This window comes from Ambystoma mexicanum, chromosome 1q (genome assembly GCF_040938575.1).
Source record: "Ambystoma mexicanum isolate Mex_15411 chromosome 1q, UKY_AmexF1_1, whole genome shotgun sequence".
In the NCBI taxonomy this organism is placed as follows: Eukaryota; Metazoa; Chordata; class Amphibia; order Caudata; family Ambystomatidae; genus Ambystoma; species Ambystoma mexicanum.
The window spans coordinates 986,464,281-986,488,236 of NC_090922.1; the positions used below are offsets into that span (position 1 = coordinate 986,464,281).

Below are 23,956 nucleotides of genomic sequence, written 5' to 3' on the forward strand. Positions count from 1 at the left end.
TTAACATATGGTGCTGACGCAATGCCAACTCTACCAGCCGCCCTGTGGCCAAAAATAGAAGCTTTATTCTGGAGATCAATATTAGGACTTCCAAATTCTACATCGGTGGCAGTGATAAGACAAGAACTAAGCTTGCTGTCCTTGGGAGGCATAGTAAAAATCAACTCTTTGATGCTATTTAGGAAATGAAAAATGTCAGAAGACCACTCAATATACAACCTGATACTGAAAGAAGCAGAGAAAGGTACCAACAAAACATTAACTGCCTGGTTCTATTCGAATCAAGATACTTTAGCATCAGTTGAAAGTGATGAGGAAACCTTGTTCGCAAATCCAACTAAAATCCAGAAAAAATTGAAAGAACTAGACTGGATAAGAACAAGAGAAATAGCATCAAACAACAAATTGACTCAACACTTGCCTCCCAACACAAGGAGATTCAATGAAGTACAACCTTATATTAAAAAGTTTCCGTCAAGACGGGCTCGTGATCTGCTCATAAGAGCAAGACTGAACCTCTTATTAACAAACGGAATCCTGGCTATTAGAGGTAATTCACCAACAAAAGAATGCCGCTTCTGCACTGATCAAGTTGTAACAGAGACAATTCGGCATTTGATCCTGGAATGCTCGGGCACTCAAGGCCTAAGAGCGCAGTATTTACCAGATACTATGAGTGATTTTGTATTAAGTGACCAAGACAACTGTTGGGCTAAACTAATAGGCGGGGACAGAACAAGCTGGCAATTGGCAACTTCTAACATCTTGAATTACATAAACACGGCTCTACTTTCACAGGACCCGCCTAGTTAGTTAGCATGCTAGCAAAACTGTCCACAGACTTTGAACTTTGCTCCGTTTCTTGACATAGGCATTTTTCATTGAGAATTTGTTTTCATGTGATTCTTTTTGTAAAAAATCTTTTTGATTAAACACAAATAAAAATAAAAAAATAAAAAAATAGTTGACATTGTCCACTTGGACTACAATAGATCCATTTCCCCCATAATTTCTATGTTTCTTTGGATATCAAAACTTTGTTCCTTCTGGTGCATAAATGCTGGCTTTCACAAAGTCTCTTATTTCTTCATCAGTCAGGTCCTTGGGCTTCCAGTCTGACTCGACATCAGTCATGATCTTCATCCCTATGGTGTTTTTTGCAGTTGTCTGGCACTGAGAGATTATTATCTTGATAACACAGAATCCGAGCAGTATCATCACTAGCAGGGCTCCTAGGAATTTGAATGCATCTGCAATCCAATGTGGAACCCGTGAAAATAGTGATCCAAACCAACTGTCGTCGTCCACTTCGTCAGTTTCAATAATCATTTGATTCTGTAGTTTTGTCAGCATACCTATGGCTTCTGTTAAAGTTCCATTTTTGTCATTGTGAGATGGAATAAATGTGAAACATGATTCTCCGATTTTTGCACAAACACCTCCATCCATAGCTGTGATCATGTCAAGGACATATCTGTTCTGGAGAGTCATTAGTCGAATCGCCCTTAACTCTTCCTTGATGGCATTGAATCCTTTTTTTGTTGTGTTGATGGTCTGCAGTAATTCCCATCTGGTTATCTTCAACCATTTAGTATTTGCTCCAACCTGAACTCTTGGCATCAGAATTGTCATGAACACTGATGAGGTGAGACTGAACAGCCTGTGTTCATATGGAATTGCATGAAAAGCTTCTTCTGATTTGGCAGAAAAGTAATTCTCTCTCTTCATTCGGCTCATCAGTTCCACAGATGTTTTTTTCCTCAGGTGAGCATCTGCTTTCGGGAAACTGTCAATACTCAGATCACTTTTTGGAATCACAAATGCTGGAACATGGACATTCACTAGTGTGCATATACTCCCCCAGTTCTTTGGCAGCCTGATACATGCTTTGGATCCACATGCTCAATAATGATCCATGATCACTGCAGTACCATGTACAATTCCTGGAGCGTCAAAAACCCGTCCACAGTTCTGATTCTCTCCCATTTTTCTTGTGCCATTATTCCTGAAGCAGAATTTTGGACTCTCCAATGGCACTATCTGCAAGGGTCTTCCTCTGTCTTTGATCCATGTCAATAGTTTTGCAAGTCTTGGCCATAATGGCTTGCATCCATTTTGTACTATGTCAATGGCACCTTGGTAACGACCTATGACCATCCATGCCCTGCAAATCACTATTCCTTTTTCCCATCCGTCTGGTGAGAGCACTGTTCCCCAGATTTGCATTTGGCCTCTGTTCTTCCAACTCCGAGCTTCTTCTGGAGTTTTTCCTTGAACGTTCAGTTTTTGGTTTATCTCTCTTCTGATCTCTGCTCCTTTAACTCCAGGCTTCTCATATCTGATCACAATGTTCTTTGTTTTTCCGTTGTTCCTTGTCTTTATGTCCTGGACATAATCGTCTTCATTTGGATCCGTTGCTTCAGTTTCCCATTTCAGTGAAGCATCACTTCTCATGAACTGGCCTCTGGCCTTGCACATTGCTACGTGTGATAGACAGTGCGCCGTCTGCACATCTATTTGGACAGCTACAAAGATCTTTGACTTCCCCATGCTGTAAGGTAGGAGTGCACAAACAAAGCATTCTTCCTCGGAATTTCGTCTTCCAACTTCTTTCATATGTTGGTACCAGATGTTATTTCCCAAATGTGCTGTGCTGTCCAGGTAGTCGTTTAGTTTGTTATTGGGCCTCATTCGGAGTACGGCGCTAACCAATGGCGCTATTAACGCCTTGGTTGACGCCGTACCCGGACCGGCAGCGCCTTGGTGGATGGCAGGATTACCGCCCCATTCCAAGGTTGGCGGGCGGTAATTCCCCATTCACCAAGGCTCTTCCCCATTCCCAAATGAGCCCCCATAGGGCTCAATGGGAATGGGGAAGATGCAAATAACGGTGACCGTTCATTACGGTCACCGTTATTGGCTTGGAGGCCCCTTTGCGCCCTCGACTTTAACACCTGCTCAAAGCAGGCGTTAAGGGCGAGGGCGCAAAGGGAACTCGGAGTATGGCGGTAAGGGATCACCACCACCGGTCTCGTTACCGGTGGCCGCTATCCCTTACCGCCATACTCGGAATGAGGCCCATTGTCTTCTTGTGTGCTTCTTCTGATCCTCAAGGTTTTCATGTAGTTTGCTATCATTACATCCTTAATAGCATACATGTAGCTTCTTCTCACTGGAGGATTCTCAGGTACCTCCATCCATGGTTCAGGCATTTTCATCTGTACCATTTGAGTAGGAGAAAGTCTGGTAATTCTTTTCTTGTCCTCTTGTCTTTTTCTGGCTCTGGCTATAAATGGCCATATTGATTCTGCTATCATCTCTGCATGTGAGTTCTGCTAGGCTTGCACTTGCCCCTTTCAGTGCTGGCTCAGAGGTGCTTATCAATGCTGTCTCTGTTGGTTTATTCTCCAAATCCTTTTGTCTCTTTAAAAGTTCAGCTTTTTCCATTTGTCCTTTGACTTCACTTATAGTAGAACTTCTCATCGTTGGTTGTCCAACCTTCTCCCATTCTTTGGATTGTAGTTCTGCAGTTATTGACACTAGACCTGGTGTATGTGCACTTATCATTTGCGTGTGTATGTCTTTCATCATTTTTTTCTCATGCTTACTCTGTCAACCCTGTCTCCGGCTTTTCAACTTGCTTGTTACAAAATGTGTGTGTGTGTCATTGTTAATCACATCCATTTTAAGTTAATTCACTCCTCTGTCAGACCTTCTAGGGACTGGAATGACTATGTAAGGTCTGGGTAACTTTGTGGGTTTCATGCATACATCATTAAGTGGGTGCACTGGAATTGGAACACTGTGCACCAATACAAAAGGCAGTTCGAATCGTCAGTGACAGTAAAACAATGATGAATACAATGCATAGGTACATGATTCCTCTATAGGTTAACCCACACCACCTAGTTCCGGGACAATGCGTGCATCTCTCCTCCTGAGGGATGACAACATTACTACTTTGGTTGCCCATCTCGATCATTTAAGGAAAGAAAACTAACTCTTTAATACATTCTGGGTAATATTATCTCTGGATTCTGCTGTTTCTGCTCGTAAATTGCAGGTACTGGAACAACTGTCCTTTTTTGCCTGAATAATAGATTGTCTCTTGTCTCTGGAAACAGTTCTCTTTTCTGTATACGAAAATGTTAAAATAAGGTAATGAGTTCAGCAAGTCTCTAGTTTGCGTGTTCAAAATAAACAAGCTCCCAATCAATGCCCCTTATCTGTTTCACTCCAGAAGACATGTCGTGTCATTGTCAGCATAAACAAGAATGAAGTTCTCTGGCAAACCTTTCTCGATCTGTCCCTCGGCGGAAAGTTTAAAATCTTCTCAGATAACTCTGCTGATGGTTAGAAAGTTCGACCTGCAATATAATGCCATGCAGGAGCATGCCCATCTGTGTGGAGTTTGCTGGGTCTCTGATGAAGGTGAGGACGTCAACACCGGCAGGTCTCCCCACAAGCTCTGGAAAGTTCTCAATTAGGCGAAAGAAGACATTGCTTGCCAATCTGCTATCTTCTGGTGACAGGGACATTTGTCTTGCCTTCCCTGTATTCCGGAAGCAGAAGGAACTGCTCACAATGAGCAGTCTCCTTATTGTCTTTTCGTTTTCAGGATCTTGAAGAAATTCAGTGATGTTAGTGAGCCTTCCCACTAACAACGGGTACGATCTCAAAACTAACTCGAAATATGTTAAAACGTCTTTAGTGATGTCACTGCTGTGGGACACCATAAGTGAGTCCAAATAAGGCTCCTGTATGAAAAGAGCCTGGATACTGTATTCTCTTCCAATTTATATGTACTCGATCAAAATTTGGCATATCCTTTTCTCATCAAGGCTTCAGTGTGCTTCAGTGCAAAGTTCAAGGTTAATAGACTATGGGCCTCATCACAAGTTGGGCAGTAACAGCCCTACCGCCAAATCCCCCTGCACTATTAGCGCCGGATCATGGGTTTGGCAGAAGGGTTATTGCCCATTCCCCATTGGGCCCATTTGGGAATTCCTCATTTCCCATTGGGCCCTATGGGGAAAATTTGCGCTATTATCGCCGGTGGATTTCCCGCCAGCGGTAATCGCGCCGAAAATCAGCAATTTTGCTGGGGGGAAATCCGCCAAAGCCATGATTTGGCGGACCCTTAAATGCAGTGGTAATAGCACTACAGCTGCATTTAAGGGTTACCGCCAGACTCATGATGAGGCCCTATGTTGTGGCTTCTACGTGCAATTTTTATTCTTCACCCTGCAACTAGGATGCACAGAGTGTCCGTGTTTATGTCCTTATCCCCTTATTTTGCTCAGAGGAAATGTCCAAAATGAAGCCACAACTTTGCACAAGTTCTTTGCCTTTGCTTTGCTGGTCATGCGTCCTTCCTCGTCATGGATCTCGTCTGCACGTGCTGTGGTTCTTCCCCGTCGTCTGTAGTCCCTACGCGTTTGGTGCTGGCAGAGGGCCTTCTCCGTTATATGGTTTGACGTCACCCAGGAATATCCAAGCTCTTCTTCCTTGTAGCTTGACTGCAAAGGGAGTAACGTCCTCCACTCTAAATGGTCTGTTGAACCTTGGCTCATCCCACTTTTTCCTTGTGTGGTTTCTCAGCAGGACCGTGTCCCCAGGGAACAGTTGTGGTAGACATAAACCTTGAATTGGGTCTGTTGAAGTATCTCCTTCTGTGTTCTGTGCTGCCCTGCACCCTTTTTGTCATTGCTGCAGCTGTCCTGAAATTACAGTAAGACAAGATGTCATGCAATTCAAGTCCTTTTGCATTTCTGATCCTAAAACTTCCCCTGTTGGCTGAGCATCACATCTAGTTCTATCTCGGGGTGTCAATGGTGTGCATCCTTCTGCCTGTCGCTATTTCATGCGGCGTAAGATGGTGGTCAGAACCAGGCTGGTTTCTGAGCGCATACAGTGCCAGTGGAAGGCAGTGCAGCCATCTCTTTTTTAGAGTAAGCTTCAACTTGGCAATCCTTTCCTTTAACAGGCCGTTGAGCTTCTCGCATATCCCATTACCTTGGGGATGACACGCCGAAGAAAACTTGTGCTTTATACCAAGCAATAAGATTAAAGCGCTATATAAATAAAAATAAACACAAATACAAATAATCTGTTCAAATACTGCATTAACAAAGTGAGGACCATTATCTGACCGCATGACCTCACATACTTCCCATCTGGGAAATACCTCCTCACCAGAAATGTGGCTGCACAGGTAGAGTCTGGGTGTGTACATGGACCTGCTTCTATCCATCTAGAGAATGGACACACCACAACAATTAGATATCTGTACCCGTTACATACTTGAATCATGTCGACATAATCGACATGCAAGTGCTGAAAAGGTCCATTGGACCTTGGGACTCCACTCATTACTCGTAGTGTATGCCCAGCCGTGAAGCAGATTATACATTTCACCATAAAAAAATGCAACGTGCTCTGCTAAGTTCGGTATAAACCAGTCTTCGGGAGTTGTAGTGCCTTAATGATCTTATGCAATAAGGCTGCGTGCTGCAATGGCATGCCGTCCGCTCGGAGGTAGCCCCTCCTTCTCCAGCATGCTAGGCCTGCATGCACTGTTGATGTCACATAGGCGGAATCACTGTACACTGTCACTTCCTGGTCTGCATGATTCTCGATAGCGAGGATCAGCGCCAATAATTCTGCAGCTTGCGCTGAATAATGAGATGGTAATTAGGCACTAATGAGTACTCGAAATTCTCCATTTGCCGTGTGCTTCATCACAGCGGTGCCTGTGTATCTTTGCCTGTCATTTTGATCGATTCTCGAAGAACCGTCAAAGACAATTTCTCCTTCTGCCAATGCATTTTCTTACACTCTGGGAATCTCATCGTAGAATTCTTCATAGTTCGCGCAGTCATGGATTGGCTCTCTGTTAGTGACTGGCTCTGCTATAAACATAGCTGGGTTCACTATCTTACATCGAATTATCTTAATCGATGGATTTGATATGATCACTTCATAAGCAGAAGCTCTCTGAGATGTCAATGTGCCTTTCGGTTTCTCTAGAATGGCAAATAATGCGTGCTTGACTAATAATGTCATTGAGCATACCATCACAATGGTCGTAGCCTTCTCTATGGCGAACACTGCAGCAGCTAAACTTTGTTCGCACGGGAAGTGACCCCTCATCACTGGATCTAGATTCCCACTGTAGTATGCTAGGGGCTTGTACTCCAACGTGGTTCTATGTGTGAGTACTGCCATCATAACACTGCCATTCGTGTGTGAAAATAGGTCGAATTCCTGTGCATAATTGGGAATTCCTAGAACTGGTCCTGTGCAAATGGCCTTTTTGAGTTCAACAAACCCTTCTTCCATGGTTTTGGTCCATTCAATTTTCTCTTTCGTCACATGGGCTTTCTTTAGGGCTTGTAACAAGGGCTTGGTATAAGAGCTGTAGTCAAAGACCCATGCCGTGACATAATTGCATAATCCTAGAAAACTCTGCATTTGTTTTATTGTGTGTGTGACTTGGCTGTATTTAATATGGCCTCAGCCCTTTCAGGAGTAACCCTATTCCCCTCATGTGAGATTAGCTGGCCTATGTACAGCACTTCTTGCTGACAGTATTGTAACTTGTCAACTTTAAATCCTTTCTCAGCCAATATAGTCAATAGCTGAATAGAATCGTGTCTGCATGTTTCCTCAGTCATGCTGCAAATTAAGATGTTGTCCACATATTGCAAGACAACGCTTTCTAATGCAATATTGCTTAGGTCCATCTGCAGGACTCTGTTGAAAATTGACGGAGATTTGCAGTACCCCTGAGGTAACCTTGTGCTTTTCAGAAGCATTTGCCTGAACGTGAATGACATCAAATCTTGTGAGTCTTTGTGCAATGGAATTGAGAAAAATTAGTTTTTCAAGTCAATCAACGTGAAATATTTTGCTGCAACGGCTATATTACATAGGATTGTGGACGGGTTAGGGACTAGAGGGAACTTGGCCTCTACAATATCATTTATCGGCCTTAGATCTTGGATTAAATGCCAAGACCATCTCTTTGATTTTTTGATTGGGTGCACTAAATTGCCCTGCTCCATCATAACAGAAATTGTCTTGAAAATCCCTTCATCTGCTTCCCTAGACATGGGATACTGTTGTGCTTTTGGTAAAATTACTCCTGGCTTCAATTTAATCTTTACTTCTCCGACTCCTCTCAATAAACCTACGTCATAGGGGCCTGTAGTCCACACTGAGACAGGCACCTCTACCATGTCATCATCAAAATATTCAGGACGTTTTTGTGCCAGCATCATTCTCTGGGGCATCTCTCTTTTGATCATTTTTACCCAATAGACGAGATTAACCTCCACTGATGTTTCATCTATACCCGTTTGCTCTTCAAACAGATCGTCATCAGTGACGTCAGTCAATCTGTATCCTTCCTCAATGGTGATCACTGCGTGCCATTGTCTGCCTTCGTCATCACAACCATCAATCAGTGCCACCTTTCCTCGTACTATGCCTGTGTGTATTGTCAATGGAAACACTCATCCCTTTTCCTCATGCATAGGTATTTTGGGCCTAAATAGAAACTCATTTGGGGTTCTCATTAGTTTGTCTTCAAGGCCTGGTAGCCATGACATTAATATGCGTGCTCCATACGCGAATATTTCTGGTTCCAATAGAACAGCTCTCATAGCCGGTCGTCCTGCGTATGCTCTAATCATTTCGCATACGTTCAAATAATGCATTCCTGGAGTTGAACATACTATGCTCTTCTCTGTGAACGAGATTGTCATGTTTAACTTCGTCATTAAGTCTCGTCCGAATATATTTACTGGGGTCTGCCTTGAATATAGCAGTGGCACATTCATGTCACATTCTCCTATGGAAACTGGAAGTTTGTTTGTAAAAGGAACTCGACTTGTTAATCCTGTTAAGCCCTGAGTGTTTATGACATCGCCGGATAAAGGAAACATGCCTTCACGTATACAAGAGCGTGTTGCACCTGCGTCAACTAAGAAGAAATACTCTCTATCCCCTATAACGACATATACCCTTGGTTTCTCGTGAGGGTTTGGTGTCACGGATAGGATAGAACACATCAGGTTCCCCAGTGAGCTGTCCTAGTCCATATAGAACTTTGTCCCATGTTGTGTGAATGGACTTCCTCCATCACCAGTGTTATTTCTTATTCTAGAATTCAGTACCTGACCTGTACTTGGTGTTTGCGACAGTTGCATTGGTGACTGTTGAGACTGTCCTTGCGGAAAATGTGTCATATTCTGAGGTTGTAAGCTTTGCTGTGCTCCCGGCGCTTGCTGCTGCACCGTGTGATTTTGTGCAACTCCATTTCCATCCCTACTCTTGTTCCATGGTCGTTTTGCACCATGCCTTGGCTTCATGTGCGTGCTAGATGCCCTATCATCCCACACGTCCAACATATTGGCGGTGGTCTGATTATTTACCCATTTGACATGTCCGGATTGATGTTTTGCATATTTTGACAACCTCCCTGATTACTCTGACATCCTTTTCCTCGAAAGCCTCTCCCCCTTGGATAAAACCTGTTATATCCTTGATCACCCTGCCCTTGATTATTGGCCTGCTGCATGTTAGATCTGTCTGTGTTAGTTATCATTGCCCCTTCAATGGCATATTTTGACCGTTTTTTCTGCACTAACTTTCTCTTGCAGCAGCCTGCAATAGTGCCCTATGGTCAACTGTATTTCAGACCACGGTTTGGCCTCAATTCCTACCAATTTCTTGAGCTGCTTCTGTACCTGATCTGGCAGCCCTTGTAATAATATTTGGTAAAACACGGGTATGGATTTCCCCTAAGATTTGCAAGTTTCCAGCACCCATGCGTCTTGGAAATTCTGAATGTAAAGCAAAGGATCCTTTGACTCCTTAATTGTACGTGTCATTATAGCTCCCATGTCTGAAGTGTCTGGGTATAGCAATCGTAATGCCTTCCATACCACGGTTACACAATTGTTTAACGGCGCTCCATCATGCGCAGTATTAACTGTAGTTACGCCAGGGTAACCTGCACGTGTCCACACATCGTCAGCTCTATCACCAAGTATGGCGATTAAAAGATGCTTAATATCCCTGATAGCTAACGTGTTCCCTCCCACCATTTTTTCTAACTCATGTATCCATTTTCCGGCTCCCGATGTTAACATTGGAAGCTTATTTTTCAGATTTTCTCGATCCATGTGTAGCCAGGGTATATATTGTGGCCTCGTTCCTCCCTTTTCGAGCAACAGAAATTGTAACACATGGCACTCCTTTTCTTCCCTCATCATTTTCCTATCCACTGCAGGGGTAAAATTCCTGCATCACCGTCTACCTGACAATGTCCTTAGTCTGCTTACATAGGGTGGTGGAGACCCCCCCTCTAAGCGTAAGATACTCCTTTGTGTCGATCAGATTGTGTAGCTGACTCTGATGCCTTCGGTGCAGATCCACTAGAATCTGACCATCTTATTCCTTTTCCTCCAGAGAAGCGTTTTTCGCGTCTTCTCTCATCTTCTTTTACCTCATATTCCTCTCTTTCTGCATCTGATATTGTCTGTGCCCAACTCATGCAACTCTCATCTTCCTCATTCCTATTTAGTGTTAACCTGTCTAGGAACAGCTCTCTATTTCTGCTACTTCGGGAGGCGTCTGTGTTGTACAACTGAGTGCTCTCCAGATGCTCGTCCTCTCCTTTCCCTTGGGGTACCTGTTCTAGCCCCATTTCATCATATATTCTATCGATCGTCTCTCCGATGCTTCTGGTGTCAAAGTCATCTTCAAGATTTGCCCTAAACGTGCCTGGTACTGAATCGTAATCAGGAAATAATTCTTCTATGTCTTCCCAGTCAGGTTTTTTAACCTCTTTCTCTAGATACTCGAGATCTCGTGCTCTCTGTCTTCGCTTACGTTCTATGTAGTCATCCAACTCTTTACGCTTCCTCGCTTCCTCTCTGACGCTAGCTTCTTCGTGTTTCTTTGCAGCTCTCTGTTCATTTGTCCTTTGCATTTCATCTTCCCTTCGTCTCTTTACTGTTATCCCATATTTTCAGTTCTTCTTCATCTATTCTCCTTTGTTCTTGCCTGTCCTGATCATTAGCTGCTCTCTGCTTATGATCGTGTTTCCTTTCTTGCTCTTCGCGATACAACTGCTCTCGTCTCTGTCTATCTTTTTTCTTGATTCTTTCGCCTCTCAATCCTTTTTCCTTTTCCTTCTCCTTCCTTCTTGAATTGTCTGGCTCTCAATGCCTTTACCATAGAGTTTCCATAATATCTAACCTCCCATCCATTTGTTCTGTGTGAATGCCATCTCACCAGTTCTGTCCTCATCTCCTTTCCATCTCTTTCCCTCTCTATCTGTATCTAGAGATGTACTCGCTTGTGCCTGGTCTCCTTATTCTTTCTCGCACTCTCCTTGTCCCTCGCGACATAGGAGGTGATATCTCTGTCTCTATCCTTCTCTGGGTTTCCGTAACTACTTTGCGTAGGTGACTCATATGCCGGGTTGCTATATCCCGTGGCTGCTTTAAGCTCCCTCAATGAGTATAATCCTTCCTCTTTGCTGGTTTCGCTTTTTGTATCTGTTAGGGAGAATTCTCATTCTATGGCTAATTGCCCTTACCTATGGAGTCCCCCAGCAGCTTTGCTGGATTTGAAGGGTTTATTTTCTTCGCCTGCAAAGAGTGTCACACTCGTTTCCCACTCTTAGACATATTTGCTATGTGTGTTCTAAGCTATTTTTGTGTTTAATGCCTATAGGGTTTATCTCATCCTCATAGGAACCATCTTTACTCACTTGTGTTGCACAGCACCCTCCGTGCAGTGACACAGGGGTGTCATAGCGACCCCCCAAGATACTCTATACCCTGGGACTGACTACTGTCTCCCAGGGCAGGTACAGTCCCCATTGACTTTACTAGTCACCTCTTATGAACTAAACCAGCACAAACCATCTTAAGATGGAAGTACTGGAAAGGGTTAATAGTGTTTCCCTTAGGTTCATTTTCGAGAGGATACCGTACAGTCCCTCTCTCTAAAGTTTCTGGCTGGTGGCAGTGGTTACTACCAAAAATATTCAACCGCAAATATTTCTCTATGGGATTTTCCCATATTTCGAGGCTACCACTTTTTCTGACAGCCTCTTACATACTGCCGGTCTATTCTTTTATTAACTTTACTCCGGTGGGTTTTATTTGCCAGAACTTTAATATAAATTCTTTCTCGTGTCTTTCTCTAAACTCCTAACCCAGGCTGGGGATCCTTTGTTCATCCTTTTGGCGGGCTTCTGCCGAGAAGCCCTCCTTTCGGCGCCACTGAGTCTGGGGTGGATCCACTGTATGTGAGGGGGAGTAGGACCACTGGACAGAGTTGCCGCAGCAACCCAAGTCGCACTCTAACCTGATAGGCTGGAGGGTCTCCCGCCAAAGTGACCACTTCACTGTGTGAGTGACAGCTAGGCTGTATGAATGGGGGTCTTTTTGCATAAAAGCAGGGTCCTGAGGACTGGAAGAGCAAGACGTCGCCACAGGAAATACGGAACCGAAGGGGAGAGAAGAATACTTTGCATAGGGACTTTTAAAAATATATGTTTTAGATATATTTTTGATTATTGGCCATCTTTTTAGCCAATAATATTTCTGAGCGCACTATTCCTTTAACCATATCAAACACAGAGGAGAAATCTACATAGAAAATGTAGAGAGGTAGTTCCTTGGAGGTTTTTGCCTGTTCGATCAGTGTATTTACCATGAGTATATTGTCAACCATAGAGTGGCCTTTTCAAAAGCCAGTTTGGGCTTTATTAAGAATGTTTTTACTTGATACCCATGCATTAATTTCTTTGAGGGCTAACATACAGAAAATCTTGCTAGGTACATCCGTAAGTGCCAATAGACGGTAATTGCCAGCAAGATTTCAGTTTCCACTTTTAAAGATAGGTATCGTTATCAAGGTTTTCCAGGAATTAGGAATCACTCCAGACCTCAGAATATTTTGATACATAATCATTGAAATATCAGCCCAGATGTCAGTGTTCTGCTTTATAACTGCATTACAAAGCCCATCAGGGCCTGGGGCCCTAGAAGTATTAAGCTGTTTTATAATGACAACAATATCCTCACGTAAGATCTCATAATTTGTTATGTTTTTTTTTCCAATGGTACAAAGTTCCCTTTGAATTTATCCTCAAGATATACAGCCGAAGTATCTTTGTCTATACAGCACAATAATTGCTGTTTTTTATTATCATTAAACACTCTATAGTTTGCCCACAATCTTTTTGTATCACCAGCCAGCAATATTTTAACCATAGATTGCCAGCTTACATTTTCTCTTGATTTCTTATATCTATAGAGCCAATTTCTATACTTCTTCTTTATTTTTCTTTTCAACAAAACAAATGAGGTTGAATTAGTACTGGTGTACTCACCAATTTTTATAGCTTTTCTCATCTTTTTCTTCTCTTCGTTTATAATTCTGTCATAAGGAACTGTATATTGTTGCTTCCCAGATAGCAGTTTTAGTTTACCTCCCATAGCCATTATGTCATGCATATTACTCTTAAGCCACTCACTGATTTCATCTGTCGTCATATTGGTAAGGGTTTTGTTAGAATTACACTTCCACCACAATCTTGCTTTTGTAAGGTTTCTATCGGACCACCTTAGTCGATTTCCTTTACCTAGTAGTTTCACTTCCCCAATATTATCGATTTTCAACTGTTCTATGGTATTCATTTCAAGGATACATGATATAATAGAGTGATCACTATAAAATGTCGCCTGAGCACTAACCTGGTTCATTATATCAAAGAGATGACTACTAAGGTAGATGTAATCGATAATTGAGGAATTACTACCATTTGACCAAGTAGCTTCAGCCCTATGATTCTTCTTCCCATAGTCATTGGTCATAAACAGTGCAACCTCAGATAGAAAATTCATCCACCTGTCAGATTTAATGAGACCATCATTATTGGTTCTGCCATCTCCCTTATTATCATTCAAATCATATAAGTGTGGGGCATTTAAGTCACCTCCCAAAACAACATTTACATCACCTTCTTTGGTATACATCTCAGTCAAACAGGAATATATATTCAATTATATAGTCAGCATAAGATCATGTCCAAGAGGATCATAAATGTTCATGAGCATGATCTTAAAACCAACTATACTGATCTCAACAATAAGCGTAATGCTCCAACAATAGATTGAAGAAAGATAGGAAAACAAGTAATCAGTCAAACTTCTTGATAATATATTAGGAGTCTATGGAACACGCATGAATGTTTTCTGTGCTTAATTCAGAATGTAGAGCAAAATAAAAGAATTGTTATAAACATACTCAGACATGGACCAATGATTCTGTGTGTCATATGAAAGCACAGGACTTTATAAATTGCAATCTTTGTTGTTAAATCTCATCTGGGTCATGCTAATACATCCCTTCTTTATCGTGGCATCCCTTTCGGCGAACATTATTGTGAGGCATCTTCTGTCCATACTCCATACATGTTGAGGGTCCCATTTGTGGCGTTTTGGATAGGGGGCTGCCCTGTTAGTCGGTTTTATCAATTTCTTTTGCCTTGTCTGTTCTTTTGTGTATACATTGGGAAGTCCCTTCTGACCCCACTTTTTTTTATTGAAGTCTTTCCATCCATCTGCAGGGCCCTCACTCATGTGCAAGAAAATCACTCCATTCCCTCAACTCCACACTTGCATGCTTACTTCCACGGCCCTCTGTTAGGTACAAATTGTTGCAGTTCAACTGGTGAGGACTACACAAGACTTATCTGCTTGGTATTAGGTAACCCACCTTTTAATATAGGCCTGTACTACACAAATTGGTAGTGTGAATGAGAAGCCAGGGTTATCTTAAGAGGGGTAATGTGAGCTGTAGAGCTGTACAATTGAAATCAGTAAGTACAAGTAGCCAAGTAACACTTACACATATAAATTTATATATAAATATGTATTTATAATATACACAAGGTTTAAATAAGCATTCTTTAAAAAGTGTGGGTTCAGTTTGTAAAGGACAATAAAAGTTTATTAAAAATAAATACTTTATGCTAACACATTTTCCAGCACACGGGTGTGACTTCAGTTAAGGTCAGTGTTGCACTTATTTTCAGTCACCAATTCAGTCATTGGGTTGTAAAGGAAGGAAAGGTTAGAATAAGACTGGAAACATAATTTCAACAGTTTGTAAAACAATTACAATCTCCTAATGAGAGGCCAGTAAACTTTTATCCCAGCAATAATAGTATTCACAATCATAACCTATGAGGGAACAAGTACGACCAAAGTCAGTAGGTTCAGAGGAGTGCCTTTAGGGAGCTAGGACAGCCAAAGTCAATATTCAAAGTCAAAAGTTCTGATGCACTTCTTCTTAGATAAAGTCTTGACAAAGTTAGAAAGTTCAGAAGAAATCACAGTAACTCAAGTGAGCTACTTTGTAGAGAGCACAAGCTGTTCAGGCCAGTGCAGGAGAGTTTGTATCTACTCTGAAGTGGAACAAAAGCACTCTGGCAGGATAGGAAGCACAACTTATGGCTAAAAGGTGAACACCCCAAACCCCACAGTACATGTGATTCGAAGAAAAATGTTCCAGCAGGATTCCTCCTTGCTACAGCTTGGCAGACCCTTGTTCCTGCACCTTGGTCGTGGTAACGAAAAGAAGGACATCTGGCGGGCTCCTGCGGCAGTACTCGGGAGAGGGACTCCTCAGCTACGGATTTCCTTTGTTTCAGCGGCTTTTCAGTGTTTTGGCACCTTTTCCTCAGCGTCAATGAAAAACGAATATCTCTGGTTGGAAGAAGCTTGCTCCCTCAGTCCTGGACTCTGGTGAGGGGACCCTGGATAAAGATTTCCTGCCTCTGTAGGGTCCTCGGATGCCCACAAACATTTGGCCGGATTCAGACTTTGCAAGAAGATGCACTCGTCAATGGTGACAGGACACCTGGCATTGGGCTTCTGCAGATTTGGTGAGGCACAGCAAGTTGGGGGTTGCGCCAAATGTAAGCTTGTCTTGAAGCAAGTTGGTCCCACCAGCCCAAGGGAGGAAGTCGTGCCGTACGGGTCTTCCCTTCGCGGTCCAGGAGTTTGCTGCTGGCATCTCGTCACGTCTTCTTCTTCGGATGTTCCTCTTGAGTGGTCGACTGCCTCTAGAGTCCCAAAAACGTCACTTTCTATGCGATTCCCCATTCATTCACAGCTTAGGCTGTCAATAACACAGCAGGGTGGCTGTCCTTTAGGACAGCCAGCTGGCCAATCAGGACTGGTTTCATTCAGGCACACCTAGAGACAAAGGACAGGGATTTTTCGGGACCCTTCCTCACTTCCTGCCTTTCCAGAAACACTGGAGCCCAGGCGGGCTTCAGGGCTGTAGCCCCACAAAGGGCTCAAACCAGTTTCAACTAACAGAGTAAAAGCCCACAGGAAACTAAAACAGAAAATGGCAAAAAAAGAAGACAGGGGCCATTTTGGGAAAATTGACACCCATGGGTGCTGTACTGCAGTTGAGGGTTCAGCCTGCGGTAAAGATGCACACTGGTAGTAAAACTAAACCACTGCCACCAGCCATTTAAAGTAAGTTAGTATAACAAAAAGTGTTACATGAGAAGTGGGATAGGAATTACTAAGGTGGTGTGTGCTGGTCCCACAAAGAGAAAAGTAAGACAGGGATCATATTACTATTCTTGGGAACGGTAGTTCACCCAAGCAAATGTATTTAAACATTCAGATACATCCAAGGGACTTTTCAGTGGCACTGCACCTAAGGTGCTTTGTGTCACTATACACAAAGCAGATGCCTATGGAGTTTGTCAGACTCCATAAAACAGTAAAACACAAAAATCCCAGTCAGGAAAAATACATGAGGGGGGTGGAAAAAGGTCCCACTCACTCGGAAGGAAAACACCACAAGCCCTAATTCCATCAAAAGAGCTAAGGGGCTCTAAGGTTGAAGGGAATTAGCACAAAAATTAAAATTCTCCCTAACACCCTCTGCTCAGCACTGTGAATGACAGGAAAGTAAGGAACACTGCAACTAGGGCACAGTAAAATGATCATCTACCATTAAATTAGGAACTTAGACTTGTATCTTCTGCAATAGAAATTTAGAACATCTAAAAATAGAAATAGCCAGACTACCTGCATAATTCTTTTAAGAGAGCATTTGATTAGTGTTTTGGTCAAGATGTACATACTCACTTTTGTTGTCACGCTCGTGGCATCAGATCCTGCTACTGCTTGAGTTGCCACATGGCCTCGAAAGACTGAATTGACAGAGTTACAAAAGCTGGATTTTCCTGCTCCAACTGGCCCAATCGTTAAAACACGACTGTGAGAAATGTTGTTTACTGCTGGTATATAATTCTTTGCCAGCTCAATTAACCTCTTCTTTTCCCTGTGACAACCAAACAAAAACATAAAATATGAATTCTAACATAGCTGACTAGTGGAATTTGTGAGAATTCTCTACCCGTCCAGGCATTAGAGAACTAGCAGTGACTAACAGTCTTGACATGATTTGTATCACCCCTACTTCCAGAGTCTCCCCTCCCCTTCATGGGAGTATCTAAGACCCCCCAGCAGGGGCTGTGGTAGGAGTAGAGGTAGGGAAATGCATATACCGGTCACTGTGTATCAGTAAAGAGAGTAAACAACAACCCCCTACATTGGGGGACTACTCTCATTCATCAGCATAGGACAGGTTACCAATGTTACATTATATCTTATTGATAGTCCACTGCTCATACCTTCCAGTAACCCTTTATACCACATGCACTATTTATGGCATATCAATATACAATACATTTAGATAGATGCACCACATATAATGTTCATATTAAACACTCCTGATAAAGCACTGAGTAATGAACACTCAATGAATGCTTCTTACACTCTCATATATAATGTACATCTTTTAACTATGAGAAATAAATAATAAAGAAACATTGCTACCATTATGGTCACTACACTCAACACACTTAAAATGCAAAACGCCATTAATGAATAAGCAGCAATCAGTGTCATTGCCTCTATGTCTACTCAAGTGACCTTAAAGCCAACTATCTGCCTCACCTGGTCTTGCTAGCCGGCAACCTCATAAAATCTTGCTGCTAGTCAATCTTCATAGAAGCCCCTGCCTTTCCAATACCTCAGTACCTTTCTCAATATGATATCAATGATGGGTAACACCTCTCATACTCACTATCTGTAGAAGGTATGGAAATGAGGACTGGTGAAGACTGGATGCCTGAAGTGGTTTACAATCCAAGAAAAATTCCCAAAAATATTACAATCGACCTATCAAATCACCATGGTCTTTTTTTTTTTTAATCAAAAAACAGGAAAATAGAAAAAAATGCTACAAAACAAGTAATTGTCAATTGGGATCAACCATGGTGCCAGCATCAGCCAATTAAGAATAAGATCTATTCATAGGTGGTGGGCCGATTTGCCTTTGGTGAAGATGTAGAAATATTCCCCATACAGCCCAGTTAAAAGTTAATAGTTCTGCTCAAAAGTCAATAGCCAGAGTCCTTTGGCGACCTAAATGCCACAAAAAGGCCCAAAATCCAATTTAGTTGCTTTAAAAAGTAGGCAAGGAAAATTGAGGAACCTGGCACCCTCCCTTCTGCATAGAGGATAATGGCCCCAGTGCTTCTCCGTTCCAGCCTTCTGTCTGTCTTGTCTTCGCCTGCCAATTTCTGTCTGGTCTGCGCACAGCTAACCTCCCGCTCTGCCATCCGAAGCCAGACTTTTATACTTTTCTGAGCATAAGCTGTGCATCTAACAGAAGCAAAAAGCTGTATAGACCATCAGCCCTCCAAAAAGCTATTTAGCACACCAGCATAGTGGTGTTCAGCATCTTTTTAAGAAAAGTAAAAAGCTTGTCTCTGAAGAAAAAAAAAAAAAGGCTGCAAGGCTGATGCAGTCTGCCAATACCTTTCACCTAGTTATACAAGTTACTTATCTGTAACTGTTGTTCTCCAGCATGGGTCTGGCATGGATTCACATGCTCATGAATATTCCCTGTCGTCAGGCTGGGAATCCTCGGTAAAAGAAAAAATCAGTTTCAGTTTTGTTTCTGAACTGTCTTTCTAATAACCAATCACTGGTCTCTGGGTCATACTGCCCCCGGCCAATGACTGCCCTCTACCTAAGCCCCTCCCCTAGCAGCCATCTTCAGATTTGGTAGCACGTAAAGTGGCAGTAGGACCAAGAGAAGAGCCGCAGAGGGGTAGGCGGGATGGTTCGCATGTGAATCCATGCCAGACCAATGCTGGAGAACAACAGTTACAGGTAAGTAACTTGTTCCTTCTCCAGCATGGGGGTCTGGCATGGATTCACATGCTCATGAATACAAGAATACATAGCAGTACACACATGCACAACCACGGGAGATGGCTCAACATTAAGCATTTCAACAACTCAACATTAAGCATCTCTTACATCCTCACCAGGCTCACCTTCAAGCGAACATGTTTCGCAGCACTGCTTGGCCGACTCTGCACTCCTCCCTGGAATACTGGACGACGCCGTAGAAGCCCTGCAGATGTCCAGCAGGGGCACACCAGACAGGAATGCTGTAGTTGCAGCGATCCCTCTGGACGAATGGGCTCTCCGACAGGCAGGCAACGGTCGGTTTGCCAACCGATGACAGTGTGTGATGCAGCCGGAGAGCCACCTGAAAATGGAGGCCTTGGAGAGGGCCTTCACCTGGTTCACAGGGCCAAAGTTCACAAACAGCTGTGACGTCTTCCGAAAATTCTTCGTGCGGTCCACGTAGAACTTCAGCGCTCTAGCCACATCCAGCGAGTGCAAAGTCCTCTCAGCTGGCAATGGGAAGAAAACAGGTAGCACCAAGGGCTCATTGAGATGGAAGTTCGACGGCACCTTGGGCATGAAGGAGGGGTGCGTCCTCAGCATGAACCTCCTTGTGTGGAAAGTCAGGTACAGAGGCTTATAGGAAAGGGCCTGGATCTCTCCCACTCGTCGTGCGGAGGTGATGGCCACCAGGAGCGCTGTCTTCCACGACAGGAATTTCAGAGGTGCCGAATGCAGAGGCTCGAAAAGGGGACCCATGAGCATAGTCAGCACCACATTGAGCTCCCACGCCGGGGCCTGAGCCTTCACCGGCGGGAAGGAGGGGAAAAGTCCTTTCATGAACTCCTTAACCAGGCGATGCGACCACAGCGACGTTCGCCCCGGGGTTCTGGTGTAGCGGGAGATAGTCACCAGATGGATCTTGATAGAGGCGTGCGCCAGCCCCGCCTTGGCCAGCGACAACAAGTATGGCAGCACATGAGGGGCCGTAATCCATAGAGGGTTTATCTTCTGTGCACGGCACCAGACGGTGAACCTCTTCCATTTATGTCCGTAGCACTTAAGAGTCGAAGAAGCCCTGGCCTTGGCAAGCACCTCCTTGCAATCCGCCAGGATCTCGTATCCACCAAACTCTAGTGCTGCAGGAGCCAGGCCTGCAGGTTCAGCGATACGGGTCGTGGAGCATGATCGTGCCTCCTTCCCTGGCAAGAAGATCTGCTTCCGCCGGAAGTTTGACTGGAGGGGACGCTGACAAGTCCAGAAGGTTCGGGTACCATATTTAGCTCGGCCACGTCGGTGCGACGAGGATCATCCTGCACCGGGACCGTCTGAGTTGACTGATGAGTCGTAGGGGCAACGGTGGGAACGCATAGAGGAACAGGCTGTCCCAGGGGAATGAGAACGCATCCCCCATGCTCCCCGGCTGGGGAAACCTGCTGGCGAACCTCCGACACGTGCTGTTTGTCGCTGTCGCAAACAGATTGATCTGGGGATTGCCCCATCGTCGAAACAGTAGGTCCACCTGATCCTGACGAAGATCCCACTCGTGGCAAGAGCGCAGCTCCCTGCTGAGTGAGTCGGCGACGGTGTTCTTCACTCCTGCCAGATGAAAGGGTACCAGGAACATCCTTTGAGCGACAGCCCAGTGCAATGGGTCCTGCGCTTCCTTGGAGAGAGCAGGGGATCTGGTGCCCCTTTGATTCCGGATGTAGAAAATCGTCGTGGTGTTGTCCGTGAAGACCCGCACCACCTTGCCCTTGAGGGACGGGAGGAATGACTTGAGGGCCCAAAACACAGCCCGGAGCTCCAGGACGTTGATGTGCAACGACATCTACTCCGGAAGCCAAAGACCTCTTGCGTGGAGATCTCTGGTGTGTGTGCCCCATCCCTCCAGGGAGGCGTCCGTTGTCACCGTCTCCTGATGCGCCGGGGTCTGGAAGTCCGTGCCCGCCGCTAGATGCATGCGGACCCCCACCATAGAATCGCCCGACGGAATGTCTCGTTGAGGGAGAGCCTGTCCTCGAAGCTTCCCTTTGCCAGCGTCCAACGGGTGTCGAGGAACTCCTGCAGTGGCCGCATCCGCTGTCTGCACAGCCGAACGAGTTAGATGCAAGACAACATCATGCTGAGCAGGGACTTGATGGACCTAACCCTGGCCACCTTCATGGCCAACAGCGGTTATACCTTGCCCAGGATGGCCTTTATCCTGTCCTCCGACGGTGCGGCTAGGTGCGCCACCGTGTTGAGTCTGGCTCCCAGGATCTAGGCGTCCTGCGATGGCTCCAAGCAGGACTTTGCATAGTTTATCGAGAACCCCAGTTCCGTGAGCAGGCAGACCGTCCTCGCTGTGTGTTCGACAGCGAGTTCCTTTGACTTCGCTCGGATGAGCCAATCGTCCAGATAGGGTTAGACGTGGATCCCCTGCAGGCGCAGCCGCGCCGCCACCTGTGCCAGGCACTTGGTGAAGACCCTTGGGGCTGACTTCAGACCGAAGGGAAGGGCCCTGAACTGGTAGTGCCGTCCTTGGAACACGAAGCGCAGAAACTTTCGGTGCCTCTTGTGAATGGGGATGTGGAAGTAGGCATCCTCCATATCCAGCGATGACAGGAAGTCCCCTTCTTCCATCTGTCCCAGCATGTGCTGAAAGGTGACCATCCGGAATTTCTGGGATTTTATGTATTTGTTGAGGCGGATGGGCCACCAGCCGCCGGTCTTCTTTCAAACGAGGAAGTACCATGAGTATACTCCGGAGCCCCAGAGCCTCTTCGGGACGAGCTCTATCGCGCCCTTCTTTAGCATTGCCCGAACCTCTAGAAGTAGTTGAGGAATGTGGTTTTCTTTCCTGGCCACGGGTGAAAAACGGGGACACTTCCTTTGGAACTCCAGAGTGTGCCCATGGGCTAGGGCATCCAGCACCCAACGGTCGGTGGAGATGGATTTCCACGTGCCGATGAAGTTCGCCAGCTGGCCTCCCACCGGGGTGCTCGGGTGGGGGCCCGACATCACGGCCAGTTCAGTCCTGCTTCGCCAAGGCCTTACCAACCTTGGGCCCCCTGGCGACGACGACGCTGTCCGCTGCGACGAAGAATGGGCCGCCTGACCTTGTGACTTGCCTCCGCAGGGCCGAAAGGATGGCCATCGTTGATGGAGCGTGCCCAAAGCACAGGCCGTCTCGTGTCAGCCTTCATGGCCTGCAGCGACTTGTCCACTGCCTTGCCGAACAAGTTGTTCCCGTCCAAGGGCATGTCCAGTACCCTCGTCTGTATCTTCTGACGGAAGTCGGTGGCCCTGAGCCAGCCTCGTCAGTGAAGGCAAATGCGGTTGCCCATCTGGCGGAAGCCGGTGTCGCCGATGTCCGTTGGCTCCGTGTTGGCGTGGTCCGAAGCCACCTCGCCTTCTTGTAATATTTCATGGGCTTCCGCCCTCTTGTCGTCTGGGAGGAAGTCCAGGAGGGGGGCGATTTTAAACCACAGCTCCATATCATAGCGGGCCACGATAGCGAGAGCGTTGGCCGCCTCAATGGTCGTCGCCGCCGATGAGATGACCCGACGTGCCATGGTGTCCAGCTTCTTCACCTCGCCGTCCGGCAGGGAAGTGGAAGTCGACGCCGTCGCCGCAGCCGATTTCTTCTTGGCCGCCGCGGAGACCACTGAGTCCGGGGATGGCTGCGCTCTGAGGCACATCGGTGCAGAGTCTGGAACCCGGTACTTCTTCTCGTACCGGTCCCTCTTCGCTGGGGCCGAGGATGGGTTCTTCAGGAGGGCCAGCCCCTCGTCCCAGATGTCGTCCAACAATGGGACTGAGAGCACGGTCTTCCTCTTGGCCTCTCGTCGTTGGTAAAAGAATCTCTCCTTCTGCTATTCGGGGCATAGCTGAAAAGTTTGAGGCCCTAGCGATCATGGCGTGAAAGGAACCAATTTTGTCGGGAGGAAAAGCCCAGGGGGCGGCGGGAGATCAGTTCCGTCGTCGCCGCCATCGTTCGTCCCCGTCTCTGTCTCGTCCCTCGGTGGAGGGGATGGAGGTGAAGGAAGGAAGGGCGAGGGAGGATGGACCCGCCTTTGCTTGGATGGTGGGATCTCCGATGGTCCAGGCGCCGCTGGATCGTCAGCCGGAGGCAAGGGCATCCTCATCCTTATTTCTGTGCACAGCGTGTGCAAGGCTAGCAAGATGTCCTCCGACCTGTCCGCCTTTGTCGTTCCTCGCCGTCTCCCCCGTCGCTTTCCACGTCCGCCTCGTCGTGATCCTTCCCGTAGGCTCTGACCTCGGCAAATTGTTTATCAAGTACCGACTCGAGTCCTGAAAGCTCGTCCTCGGAGGCGATATCGGAGTCCGGTAGGACTATCATGCCCCCCCTTTTCTAGCCCACGGACTCCACGGGGGTCTTATCGATGGGCATGAAAGACGATTCCCTCCGACCGGGCAGGGAAACTCTTGGCTTGGGGGCCATCTCCACTGGGGCCATCCACGCCGTCTTAGCCTGAACAAATCTGGGCCTTCACGACCTCAGCCGCGTCTGAGGCCTTCACTGTGGAGGGAGGGCCACCGCCTTGCTTCCCCTTGGCTTTCTCCGTCGGAACCGACCAGGTCTTCTCAAGAAGCTTCCCTGGGTTGTCCAACTTCCTTTTCATCGA

General features: G+C 45.7%; 1 protein-coding gene across 2 annotated transcripts in view; it reads right to left on the reverse strand.

Annotated features, from left to right (window-relative positions):
* The window catches only part of LOC138539878 (interferon-induced protein 44-like), a 1,550,577-nt gene that overhangs the window by 1,146,050 nt on the left and 380,571 nt on the right, over nucleotides 1-23,956 (reverse strand). For both annotated transcript variants that reach the window (XM_069641641.1, XM_069641642.1), the window contains one exon: nucleotides 17,205-17,400. In XM_069641641.1, coding sequence (XP_069497742.1) covers nucleotides 17,205-17,400 — 196 coding nt within the window. The remainder of the gene's footprint in view (nucleotides 1-17,204; nucleotides 17,401-23,956) is intronic.